The 12,823-nt window shown below is 40.4% G+C and overlaps 2 protein-coding genes across 5 annotated transcripts; both read right to left on the minus strand.

Annotated features, from left to right (window-relative positions):
- Window positions 1-2,054: 2,054 nt before the first annotated feature.
- LOC113660476 (proline-rich extensin-like protein EPR1) lies at window positions 2,055-4,832 on the minus strand. Of its 3 annotated transcripts, XM_027174009.2 has the most exons (5): window positions 4,564-4,832; window positions 3,688-4,221; window positions 3,362-3,586; window positions 2,701-2,943; window positions 2,060-2,565 (listed from the first exon to the last, which is right to left on the minus strand). In XM_027174009.2, exons 1-5 carry the CDS (start codon window positions 4,564-4,566, stop codon window positions 2,329-2,331), a joined length of 1,242 nt encoding a protein of 413 aa, XP_027029810.1. In that variant the 5' UTR covers window positions 4,567-4,832; the 3' UTR covers window positions 2,060-2,328. The 3 variants fall into 3 exon arrangements, with proteins under 3 accessions (XP_047676721.1, XP_047676720.1, XP_027029810.1); XM_047820765.1 differs by lacking the exon at window positions 4,564-4,832 and having other exon boundaries at window positions 2,055-2,565; window positions 3,838-4,495; XM_047820764.1 differs by lacking the exon at window positions 4,564-4,832 and having other exon boundaries at window positions 2,058-2,565; window positions 3,688-4,491.
- Window positions 4,833-9,418: 4,586 nt separating this feature from the next.
- Window positions 9,419-12,574, minus strand: LOC113660472 (extensin-like). Of its 2 annotated transcripts, XM_027174003.2 has the most exons (6): window positions 12,433-12,574; window positions 11,733-12,090; window positions 10,930-11,589; window positions 10,272-10,514; window positions 9,919-10,128; window positions 9,420-9,649 (listed from the first exon to the last, which is right to left on the minus strand). In XM_027174003.2, the coding sequence occupies exons 2-6, from the start codon at window positions 12,081-12,083 to the stop codon at window positions 9,560-9,562; spliced, it is 1,554 nt and encodes a 517-aa protein (XP_027029804.2). In that variant the 5' UTR covers window positions 12,084-12,090; window positions 12,433-12,574; the 3' UTR covers window positions 9,420-9,559. The 2 variants fall into 2 exon arrangements, with proteins under 2 accessions (XP_027029805.2, XP_027029804.2); XM_027174004.2 differs by lacking the exon at window positions 12,433-12,574 and having other exon boundaries at window positions 9,419-9,649; window positions 11,733-12,273.
- Between the last annotated feature and the right edge of the window lie 249 nt (window positions 12,575-12,823).

Genomic DNA, 12,823 nt, shown 5'->3' on the forward strand with positions numbered 1-12,823 from the left:
TTGGACCGGGGGAGGAAACCGGAGTACCCGGAGGAAACCCCCGAGGCACGGGGAGAACATGCAAACTCCACACACACACAAGGCGGAGGCGGGAATCGAACCCCCAACCCTGGAGGTGTGAGGCATATGTGCCCGCATATTAATATATTACTGTATATAATAATATTTATTCGTTTAAATATAAATCTGTGAGTGTGAGGTGGGAAGACACTTTAGATGGGACGCGCGCGCACACACACACACACACACACACACACACACACACACACACACACACACACACACACACACACACACACAGAGGCTTAAGTCAAGTCAAAAAGATTTTATTGTCATTTTAACCATAACCACGTCGTCTAACCACGTCCATAACCATTTCTCCTATAGATGTTGCAGTACACAGTGACCACAGTTAAACAGTTTCTCCAGGAACTGGGTGCTACATAGAACAAAGACATACTGTAGCTAAGGACTTATTAAGTTAGTCGTAGATATAGTACATAAAGTGCATCTGTGCAACCTGGTGCAAACAGTGTGAGATGAGACAAAAAGACAGAAAGTCAGTGCAGGACAAAATACATCACACAAAAATACACCTAAGATAATAAACGAAAACAGCAGCGTCCAGTGTAAATACTGTATGTTCAAACAATATTGCGTGTGCAATATTGCATGTGCAGAAATACTAGAATGAACACAGTATTATAGCAGAAGGTCCCTGAGATAATGTAAAGTATTGTGCAAAACAGCCAAAGACTGAAATGTGAGACAGCATGCACAAAGAGCAAAAAGTGTGCAAAACAGCATGTAAACAGTTTGATGGGTGTATATTGGAAGTGTGTATTTGGTGTAGGTCTGTGCAGTCCATACAGTTTATGTGCATGTTTGTGTTCTGTTCAGTTATTAAGGAGTCTGTTTGCTTGTGGAAAGAAACTGTTACACAGTCTGGTCGTGAGGGCCCGAATGCTTCAGTACCTTTTTTCAGATGGCAGGAGGGTAAAGAGTGTGTGTGTGAGGGGGTGTGTGGGGTCATCCACAATGCTGTTGGCTTTGTGGATGTAAATGCCCCTGATAGAGAGGAGAGAGATTCCAGTGATCTTCTCAGCTGTCCTCACTATACGCTGCAGGGTCTTGAGATCCAAGACGGTGCAGTTCCCAAACCAGACAGTGATACAGATGCTCAGAATCCTCTCAATGGCTATACCCTGATCAGCCATAATATTAAAACCACTGTGAGACGATGTGAATAACATTAAGTTATCTCGTTACAGTGGCACCTGTCAAGAGGTGGGATGTAATTTTATTAGGCAGCATTTGAACGATCAGTTCTTGAAGTTGATGTGTAAAATGTAAAAGTGGCAAGAGTTTGAATTGGAGCAATTTTGACCGCAGGTCTTGTGGGATGTTCCCACGATGGGAATGGTTCAGGAATGACCTGTGTGTAATACAGAAATGTACATATTCCTCCAGGCACACACACATATTTCTCCAGGCACCATGCCGTGTCAACCTACAAACACGAAGCAGCACCTTGTTCCAAACCTTTATTGATTTCACATACAGCTGGCTTTAACCACTAATATGTTGTGCTAACATGATTACAATCTGTAATTCTGACTTGATATTTAATTCTTTACACCACAGGCTGCAGTTATAACAAGGTATGAAGTTTTTATGCGTTAGCTTACCTGAAGTGCTTTCTGGATCCCGATCATTTAAATGTCAGACGCACTGCCACTGAAAATGTTGCTAAACTATTAAAGTGTTTCTTTCATTTTGGGAATTTAAAGTAATCAAAATAGCAAATAAAGTATGGGGAAAATGTACATTATGATAATATTATTATATTATTTATGTGATGACTCGGTGCTTAAGATGTTCAAACTTTATTTTTCTGATTAGCATTATATTAGCATTATTTCCCATATATTTTTTTTTATTTAAATATAATTCAATTCAAAATACAATTCAGATGTATTTGTATAGTGTTTCTAAACAATGGACTTGTCTGAAAGCAGCTTTACAGAACAGAATAAACATATTTTTTTATATTATACAAAGATTAATATAATACAACAATTCAAGATTAATATTAGACTTATATTTAAATGTGTTTGTATTTATCACCAATGTGCAAGCCTGAGTTAACTGATTTGGGTCTGTTTTTATCCCCGCATCGCTGACAATCATTGCTGACCCTGCACTTTGAGCCCAACTAACAAAGCAGGGATAAGTGTTCTACTGTGAGAGTCTATGATCACTTTACTGTTACAAAAATATGGACAAAAAGGCATGTCTGCGATCTGGTCTGCGATCTGCAGACAGACTTTAACGCTGTACCTTTGTGTTTGGTGTGCTGTAGTCGGGTTTATGTTCGGGTGGAGACATGGGTTCAGAGGGAGATGCAGGTTTGGGTGGAGACACAGGTTTGAGCTGAGATGTATGTTGAGGTGCAGAAACGTTCTCAGGTGGAAACATGCTCTCAGGTGGATACATAACTGTTCCTCCCAGAAGCCCGTTGACCATAATGTCTTGGCCACCATCATTGGGGTCCTGACTTGTAATCTGTAGAAAATACAAGTTGGAGTTAAATTGTGAATCACCTAGAGATAGTTTAGGTTTTAAATGTCTGTTGTTAATATTTAAAAACATCATTATAAAAAAACTTATTTTTACTGTAGTGCTTTTTTGGTTTCTTACCAGTGTTTGCTTCCTTTCAGGCAGAATTGGCTGGTGGTTGTGAGAAGGCTGTGGTGATGAGAGGAAGCAGACTTCTTCAACAGTCTCAACCTTTAGGGGTTTGGGGTAGAATTCGGGTGGCAGGAACTGGTAGTACTCGGGGTAGTACATAGGATTGTACTCGGGGTAGAGGTTGTCATGGACATCTTCGAAGTCAGGTGTATTAATCGCAGGCACATAGTGCACAGTTTCTTCCGGCTGGAACTGAAAGAAGAAACAGAGATGGCTTTTAGAGAAACTGATTGTTTCAGAAAAACAAAAAGAAATGAACAGGTTCATACTGAGGCTTAATGATGAAAATAATGACATTTGTCTTTTTATACTGCATCTTCCACTTCTGTGTTAAATCATGATGTCTAAGGCTTTAGTGCTCCCTAAGACAATAAGCTACTTGTCTTAAAATTTATTATGAAATTAATATGAATGTAATTGTATATTAAAATAAACAAACTTAATATTAAACTAGATAGTACGAATGCTTAGATAAAATGGATCCGGAAGATCAAGTTTACTAGCTTCTTGATAATCAGATCACATTAGTGACACGTCCCCATGTCCATATAGGGACACAAAGGCATGTTTTCTCAGGCCTGCGATCTGCAGACAGACTTTAATGCAGTACCTTTGTGTTTGCAGGCTCCATTTGCAACATGGTCTCAGGTGGAGACACGGGCTTGGGTGAAGACACAGGTTTAGGAGGAGATGCAAGTTCGGGTGGAGACACAGGTTCAGATGGAGATGCAGGTTCGGTTGGAGACACAGGTTCAGTTGGATACATGGCCGTTCCTCCCAGAAGCCTGTTGACCATAATGTCTTGGCCACCATCATTGGGGTCCTGATTTGTAATCTGTAATAAATACAAGTTGGAGTTAAATTGTGAATCTCCTAGAGATAGTTTAGGTGTTAAATGTAAAAACATCATTATATAAAAAACTTAAGTATTTTTACTGTAGTGCTTTTTTGATTTCTTATCAGTGTTTGCTTCCTTTCAGGCAGAATTAGCTGATGGTTGTGAGGAGGCTGTGGAGATGAGAGGAAGCAGACTTCTTCAACAGTCTCCGTCGTTGGGGGTTTGGAGTAGAATTCGGGGGGCATTACCTGGTAGTACTCTGGGCTGTACTCGGGGTAGTACACAGGGTCGTATTCAGGGTTGAGCTCAGGGTAGTACGCAGGTTGGTAGACTGGGCTGTACTCGGGACAGTACACAGTTTGGTACTCGGGGTAGTACTCAGGTTGGTACACAGGGTTGTACTCGGGGTAGTATTCAGGGTTGTACTCGGGATAGTACACAGGTTCGTACTCTGGGAAGTACACAGGGTTGTATTCAGGGCTGTACTCGGGGTAGTACACAGGGAAGTATTCAGGGTTGTACTCGGGGTAGTACTCAGGTTGGTACACAGGGCTGTACTCAGGGTAGACGTTGACAGGGACATCAGGTGTATTAGTGGCAGGCACAAAGTGCACAGTTTCTTCATGCTGGAACTGAAAGAAGAAACAGAGATGGCTTTTAGAATAACTGATTGTTTTAGAAAAGTTCATACTGAGGCTTAATGACGAAAATAATGACATTTCTCTTCAGAAACAGACCTGAACTCATTACTTATTATACTTTGTCTTACATTTCTGTGTTAAATCATCATGTCTAATGCTTTAGTGCTTCCTAAGACAATAAGCTACTTGTCTTACAATTTATTATAAAATTAATATAAATGTAATATTAAACTACACAAACTTAATATTATATTAGACAGTATGAATGCTTAAATAAGATGGAACCTGATGATCAATTTTACTAATCAACAAAGTCATAATCAGGAAACTTACCATTTTCCAAACTTGGTGGTGTGATGTGCCTCGTTTAAAAAGGAAAATTTGTGAAAAATGAAGTGTGTTGTGTAAAAAGTTAGTTGTGTGTTGAATAAAAAGTTTGTTGTGTGTTGAGTGAATAAAGTGTGCTGTGTAAATTGTGAATGGTAAAAGTCTCTCCAAATAATCGCTCGCTCGATGAAGTTCGCTCACTGTGTTTGAATTCGAATGTCAACAATTTAAATGTAAACGGTGATGAGCTGTCATTGTGTTCCGGAACCTTTATGACCCTGTAGAATGTCACATGTCTCAGCCTACAGCATCCTTCAGTGTTATACACTACTAACATATGTAACCATATGTTTATGTCCAAAACCACAACACAACATGACAATAATTCTTTTATATTTAAAATGTCCTGACTAGTATTTTAAGACATGAGCTCTAATTTTTCTGCTAAAATATATTCACACTGGTATCTTCATGCTTTAATCACAGTCTATATATCTGTGTAAATCTGATTTATAAGCACAACAATGTGAATCTATCAAATGAAGTGAAGTTATTAGGTTTCTTTCCTCTTCATGCTGCTTTTTGATTTCTTTGTCATATTCAATTCAATTCATTCATTCATTTTCTACCGCTTTATCCGAACTTCTCGGGTCACAGGGAGCCTGTGCCTATATCAGGCGTCATCGGGCATCGAGGCAGGATACACCCTGGACGGAGTGCCAACCCATCACAGGGCACACACACACTCTCATTCACTCACACACTACGGACAATTTTCCAGAGATGCCAATCAACCTACCATACATGTCTTTGGACCGGGGGAGGAAACAGGAGTACCCGGAGGAAAACCCCCGAGGCACGGGGAGAACATGCAAACTCCGCACACACAAGGCAGAGGCGGGAATCGAACCCCAACCCTGGCGGTGTGAGGCGAATGTGCTAACCACTAAGCCACCGTGCCCCCCCAATTCAATTCAATTCAATTCAATTCAATTCAAGTTTATTTGTATAGCACTTTTTACAATGGGCTTTGTCTCAAAGCACCTTTACAGAACATAAACACAGAACAGAAGGTAAACATAAGGAGAAATATAGAGATTTAATATAGTAAAAAATTCAAGATATATATAGTTCTGTCAGACCCCGGAAACGGAAGGATTGGAGACAGACCCGTTCGTAGGATAGCTTCAAATGAAAAGGGTTTAATACATAAGGAAGACAAACAAACATATCCACACTACACGGGGAACTAACGTAAACTAACATATATACCAAAAAGAACAATCACACACAATGGGGAACAGGTGTGGTGACCGGGAGGAGCAGACGAAGGCGGGGCAGCCACCTGACTAAAACAACAGCAATTGCACATGGCCAAAAGTCCGCGCTAAACCCTGACAGATCCGTGCTGATCCCTGACAAGTTCACAGTGTGTATGCATGTATGTATGTATGTATGTGTGTATGTATGTATGTATGTATGTTTGTATGTATGTATGTATATTTATTTATCCCCAATGAGCAAGTCTGAGGTGACTCTGGCAGCAGTGGCAAGGAAAAACTCCCTTAAATTGGTAAGGAAGAAACCTTGAGAGGAACCAGACTCAAAGGGGAACCCATCCTCATATGGGTGACACTGGGGGTGTGATTACAAATATACAGTCAAACAAATGTTGAATTGGTGTAAAGATCACATGGAGTTCACATCTCCTCTTGGTATCACAGAGTCCAACTGGAGCTGGTAGATCTGTAGATGTCTCAGGATACTCATAGAGTCAGCCTCATCTCAGTGGAGGTCCAAAATCTTCATCACACGAAGACGATCGGAGCTGGTTCAATGTCTGGATGCCTCGGGATGGGTAGAAAGAGAAAAGCAGTGTAAAGGGATTAACATATCTGCTTTTCATTAAAAATGTGCAAGTCTAATGTAATGGTGCATAATTGTATGGGACATATTATGTGTGTGTTTACGCCTGACTAAAGAGATGAGATTTTAATCTGCTTTTGAACTGGGAAAGTGTGTCTGAGCCCCGAACACTATCAAGAAGATTATTCCAAAGTTTGGGAGCTAAATAAGAAAACGCTCTACCACCTTTAGTAGACTTAGGTATTCTCGGAACTACGAGAAGTCCTGAGTTTTGTGATATCAGAGAGTGTGAAGGATTGTAACGTGTTAGATACATGGGAGCCTCATTAAGAGCCTTGTACGTAAGTAGCAGCAGTTTGTAATCAATTCTAAACTTAACAGGTAGCCAGTGTAGAGATGATAAAATTGGGGTTATATTTGGGGTTATGGGGTTAAAATTGGGGTTATATGGTCACATTTTCTTGTCCTAGTGAGAACTCTAGCAGCTGCATTTTGGACTAACTGAAGCCTACTGTATTTATTAAAGATGCAGGACAACCACCTAGTAATGCATTACAATAGTCCCGTCTAGAGGTCATGAATGCATGAACTAGCTTCTCAGCATCAGATCCAGACAGGATGTTTCTCAGCTTGGCAATATTTCTAAGGTGGAAGAAGGCTGTTTTTGTGGTATGGGCGATATGATTTTCAAAAGACAAATTGCTGTCTAATATAACACCCAGGTCTTTCACTGTCGAGCTACTCGTATTGACATTACTACAGCTGGCTATCAGGACAGGAAAGATCAGCTCAGCCACCACTTTCACTCCAACCCTTTCACAACAACCACTTTATTTTACTTTACTTTTTAATCTATTATACTTAATTTTATTTCCTTGTATTTCATATTAGTACATTTTTGACCCTATACTATAGGATTATAGGATTAGGATCTTTTATAAAACAGACACTTGTAAATAGTAGCTCACTGCATGTGGTACCCTGTATGATTGTGTATGTGATCAATAGAAATGAGCAAATTTCATCATGAAAATTAATATATACCATTTATATATATACGATTTTAAAAGCTGATGTCTGGCACAGTCAATTACAAGGACATTAATCAATTTATATCCTTTAATAAGCAGTAACACACAGTAACACGTGAATTCGCCACTGTTTACATGATCAGAGTTTACACCCCACCCCCCAGCGCTAATGCTAAAGAGGCTCTATGTGAACTCTATGGGGCTATTAGCGATCTGCAGAAAGTTCACCCTGGTGGACTGTTTATCATCACCGGAGATTTCAATCATGCAAATCTTAAGTCAGTTCTGCCTAAATTCCATCAGTATGTGGACTTTGTAAGGAGACGTGAAAACACGCTGGATTTTATTTATGCAAACATTCCGAGCGTGTATAGTGCGGAGCCCCGCCCCCTGTCATGTGGAGCCACGCCCCTGTCGTGCGGAGACCCCTGTACCTAGCCCCCACGTCAGTCTCATACCCTGCACACTACCACTGCCCACAGTCTCTTCCTCCTTTAGGCTGACATCTTCAGGTTCAATTTTCACCTGAGATTGTACACACACACACACACACACACACACACACACACACACACACACACACATACAGATACACACTTTACTTAACACATAACATACATATAATATATATATACATATTTTATTATTATTATAGAGTAATAAAGAACTTCATGTGGATTTAGGCTTGATGTTTGTAAGAGAGAAAATGAACATGGATGCCTTTTGTGTTTTCTCTTTTGTTTGAGCATCTTCAAATCTCTGTAGCTTCATTATCTGAATCAGATTTCTGGCATCTCGGCCATGTGACCTCATCACGCAAGATCTTCTCCCTTTTTATATGCTCTATATTACTCTTAGGCCAGTAATGTTTAAGGAACTAGGTTTAAAGTTGGGGTGCACGATGTTTGAAAGACAATGTTGACATTTGAAATCACCAAAACAAACACGCCCTTAACTAAAATGGGTGTCACCCTTGTTTTGATAACTCCGCCCCACACATACATACGCAACCCAGGCAACTATTATGGAGGAACCTGTTGGGGCAGCTGACCGTGGGTATGTTTTTTATCAATAAATGAACTCAATGGGTAATACTGTGGTAATACAAATGTGTTTTTGTAGTACTGTGTGTTGTACCATGAAAGGTTTAGCTCCGTTTCACGCGGAAGATGTTCAGTTCTCTCCAGCGCTGGAAAGCTGATCCTACGGTATATTAACACGGGTCCTGCTTCTTGCCTTATCGTAAGCCTTTCTTCCCTTTTATCCGCCATGCTAATGATAAAACCGCTTTCTGCTAATGTCACACATGCGCACTGAACACTCTCTCCGCCGCATATTGACAAGACACGCCCCTTTCTGCTCATTGGCTACACGTTTGTTTTGTTTGTCAGCCCGAATCAGTTTTCTGAAGCATTTCTCAAACATCTTGCACCCCACCTTTAAGGCTCCATAAACACACAGGGTCACTTTAGTGTGTGTAGCCGGTCTGCTTCCTGTCATGTTTTTTGGGATGTATAAAGAAACCAGAGAACTTGGAGGAAACCCATACGAACATTGTGGAGAACGTGCACAGGATCTCAGCAAGTTCAAAAAGTAAGCAGAGCTCAGGAGTGTCAGATTGGTGACAGGTGACGCAGCAGACATGTCCTTTGTTAAACATATAAAACTTTCTGTTATTTTAAACGTACTGCACACCGATAAATAAAATCTCTGTGTTCTCTCATGAGTATCTGATCACTTTACTGTTACAAACATGATCTGTATTTATATCTCTATATATTTACTCAGTTATAGTAAATACTGCTCATCAGTTATTACACATTAAAACTGAGGTTTTAATGATGTTCAGTTATTAAATTCTAATTCTATTTTATTGAGGTGGAATTTTAGAGCTGATTATTTTACAGCACTATTACTGCTGCTGCTGCTTCTGCTATGTGAGGCATTTACACTAACATTTATTTAGTGTGATTAAAAACTCACACCATTTCTGCAACATTTAAAAGGTGTAATTTTATTCAGTCTTATTCGGGATCATGTCCGCAGCCAGAACCACTTTGAATCTTCGTTATAACTCTGCCATGTGTTTCTGTTTCAGCCGCGTCTCATCTTCTCCTAGAGAAATATTCAGCAGGTCCGTTTCCACAACCTTCCCATTCATATGTTATATATCCATATCCTTTAGCCTTTATGAGCTGTAAAAGGAGATAGAGAAGGCAAACAATGAGCATTACAGATTATAATATATATAAAACAGAACAGCTATGCTGTGTTAGTATCAGTGAACTGTGATTGAACCTCCTATAGTCCATATAAACTTCTTATATATATCTATGCTGATAAAAGTCATTTCAGACAGCAGCTATACAAAATACAGTGTACAGTGTAACCTAAAAGAGAGAGTAAGGGGAAGTGAACACAGTGTATTGCGAAAGGAAGAAACTGAAAGGGATTAGTAGTTCACCTTAGGTGGAGGCACAGGTTCGGGTGGAGGCACAGGTTCGGGTGGAGACACAGGTTTGAGCAGAAATGCAGGTTCGGGTGGAGACACATGTTGGGGTACAGACACGTTCTCTGGTGGAAACACGTTCTTGGGTGGATACATGGCCGTTTCTCCCAGAAGCCCGTTGACCATAATGTCTCGGCCACCATCATTGAGGTCCTGATTTGTAATCTGTAGAAAATACAATTTGGAGTTAAATTGTGAATCTCCTAAAGAATCTAGTGTTTAGGTGTTAAATGTCTGGAGTTAATATGTAAAAACACCATTATAAAAATCTTAAGTATTTTTACTGTAGTGCTTTTTTGGTTTCTTACCAGTGTTTGCTTCCTTTCAGGCAGAATTGGCTGGTGGTTGTGAGGAGGCTGTGGTGATGAGAGGAAGCAGACTTCTTCAACAGTCTCAACCTTTAGGGGTTTGGGGTAGAATTCGGGTGGCAGGAACTGGTAGTACTCGGGGTAGTACATAGGGTTGTACTCGGGGTAGAGGTTGTCAGGGACATCTTCGAAGTCAGGTGTAATAGTCGCAGGCACAAAGTGCACAGTTTCTTCCGGCTGGAACTGAAAGAAGAAACAGAGATGGCTTTTAGAGAAACTGATTGTTTCAGAAAAACAAAAAGAAATGAACAGGTTCATACTGAGGCTTAATGAAAATAATATTATTTTTCTTATTATACTGTATCTTCTACTTCTGTGTTAAATCATGATGTCTAAGGCTTTAGTGCTCCCTAAGACAATAAGCTACTTGTCTTAAAATGTATTATGAAATTAATATAAATGTAAGTAGATATTAAAATAAATAAACTTAATATTAAACTAGATAGTATGAATGCTTAAATAAAATGGATCCTGATGATCAAGCTTTCTAGCTTCATGATAATCAGATCACATTAGTGACACGTCCCCATGTCCATATAGGGACAAATAGTCATGTCTTCTCAGGTCTGTGATCTGCATACAGAATTTATTGCTGTACCTTTGTGTTTGCAGTATCTGTCTGCACAGGCTCCAGTTGTGACATGGTCTCAAGTGGAGGCACGGGTTGGGGTGGAGACACAGGTTCAATGGGAGATGCAGGTCTGAAGGGTGGAGACACGGGTTCAGGGGGAGATGCAGGTTCGAGTGGAGACACAGGTTCAGGAAGAGATGCAGGTTTGGGTGGAGACACGGGTTCAGGTGGAGATGCAGGTTCGGGGGGAGACACAGGTTCAATGGGAGATGCAGGTCTGAAGGGTGGAGACACGGGTTCAGGGGGAGATGCAGGTTCGAGTGGAGACACAGGTTCAGGAAGAGATGCAGGTTTGGGTGGAGACACGGGTTCAGGTGGAGATGCAGGTTCGGGGGGAGACACGGTTTCAGGGGGAGATGCAGGTTCGGGGGGAGACACGGGTTCAGGGGGAGATGCAGGTTCGGGGGGAGATGCAGGTTCGGGGGGAGATGCAGGTTCGGGAGGAGACACGGGTTCAGGGGGAGATGCAGGTTTGAGCAGAGATGCAGATTCAGGTGGAGACACATGTTGGGGTACAGACACGCTCTTGGGTGGAAACACGTTCTTGGGTAGATACATGGCTGTTCCTCTCAGAAGCCCTTTGACCATAATGTCTTGGCCACCATTATTGGGGTCCTGACTTGTAATCTGTAGAAAATACAATTTGGAGTTAAATTGTGAATCTCCTAGAGAATCTGGAGTTTAGGTGATAAATGTCTGGAGATAATATGTAAAAACATCATTATAAGAACCTTAAGTATATTTACTGTAATGTTTTTTTGATTTCTTACCAGTGTGCTCTTCCTTTCAGGCAGAATTGGCTGATGGTTGTGAGGAGGCTGTGGTGAAGGGAGGAAGCAGACTTCTTCAACAATCTCCATCGTTGGGGGTTTGGGGTAGAAGTCGGGTGGCAGGAACTGGTAGTACTCAGGGCTGTACTCGGGGTAGTACATGGGGTAATACTCAGGGTTATACTTGGGGTAGTACTCAGGTTGGGACACAGGGTTGTACTCGGGGTAGTACACAATCTGGTACCCAGGGTTGTACTCGGGGTAGTACCCAGGGCTGTACTCGGTCGGGGTAGACGTTGACAGGGACATCAGGTGTATTAGTGGCAGGCACAAAGTGCACAGTTTCTTCATGCTGGAACTGAAAGAAGAAACAGAGATGGCTTTTAGAATAACTGATTGTTTTAGAAAAGTTCATACTGAGGCTTAAAGATGAAAATAATGACATTTCTCTTCAGAAACAGAACTGAACTCATTACTTATTATACTTTGTCTTACATTTCTGTGTTAAATCATCATGTCTAATGCTTTAGTGCTTCCTAAGACAATAAGCTACTTGTCTTACAATTTATTATAAAATTAATATAAATGTAATATTAAACTACACAAACTTAATATTATATTAGACAGTATGAATGCTTAAATAAGATGGAACCTGATGATCAATTTTACTAATCAACAAAGTCATAATCAGGAAACTTACCATTTTCCAAACTTGGTGGTGTGATGTGCCTCGTTTAAAAAGGAAAATTTGTGAAAAATGAAGTGTGTTGTTTAAAAAGTTAGTTGTGTGTTGAATAAAAAGTTTGTTGTGTGTTGAGTGAATAAAGTGTGCTGTGTAAATTGTGAATGGTAAAAGTCTCTCCAAATAATCGCTCGCTCGATGAAGTTCGCTCACTGTGTTTGAATTCGAATGTCAACAATTTAAATGTAAACGGTGATGAGCTGTCATTGTGTTCCAGAACCTTTATGACCCTGTAGAATGTCACATGTCTCAGCCTACAGCATCCTTCAGTGTTATACACTACTAACATATGTAACCATATGTTTATGTCCAAAACCACAACACAACATGACAATAATTCTTTTATTCA

This window comes from Tachysurus fulvidraco, chromosome 11 (assembly GCF_022655615.1).
Source record: "Tachysurus fulvidraco isolate hzauxx_2018 chromosome 11, HZAU_PFXX_2.0, whole genome shotgun sequence".
In the NCBI taxonomy this organism is placed as follows: domain Eukaryota; kingdom Metazoa; phylum Chordata; class Actinopteri; order Siluriformes; family Bagridae; genus Tachysurus; species Tachysurus fulvidraco.

What these genes read in the sequence shown, in the direction of transcription:
- LOC113660476 (XM_047820764.1), bottom strand. Translation starts at nt 4,308, where the DNA reads ATGTCATTATTTTCGTCATTAAGCCTCAGTATGAACTTTTCTAAAACA. An exon ending in GAAATCAAAAAAGCACTACA is followed by an intron (nt 3,587 to 3,687) that starts GTAAAAATACTT and finishes TATTTATTACAG; the next exon opens with ATTACAAATCAGGACCCCAA. An exon ending in CTGAAAGGAAGCAAACACTG is followed by an intron (nt 2,566 to 2,700) that starts GTAAGAAACCAA and finishes TATTTTCTACAG; the next exon opens with ATTACAAGTCAGGACCCCAA.
- LOC113660472 (XM_027174004.2), bottom strand. Translation starts at nt 12,083, where the DNA reads ATGAAGAAACTGTGCACTTTGTGCCTGCCACTAATACACCTGATGTCC. An exon ending in CAGATACTGCAAACACAAAG is followed by an intron (nt 10,515 to 10,929) that starts GTACAGCAATAA and finishes TTCTTCTTTCAG; the next exon opens with TTCCAGCCGGAAGAAACTGT. An exon ending in CTGAAAGGAAGCAAACACTG is followed by an intron (nt 10,129 to 10,271) that starts GTAAGAAACCAA and finishes TATTTTCTACAG; the next exon opens with ATTACAAATCAGGACCTCAA.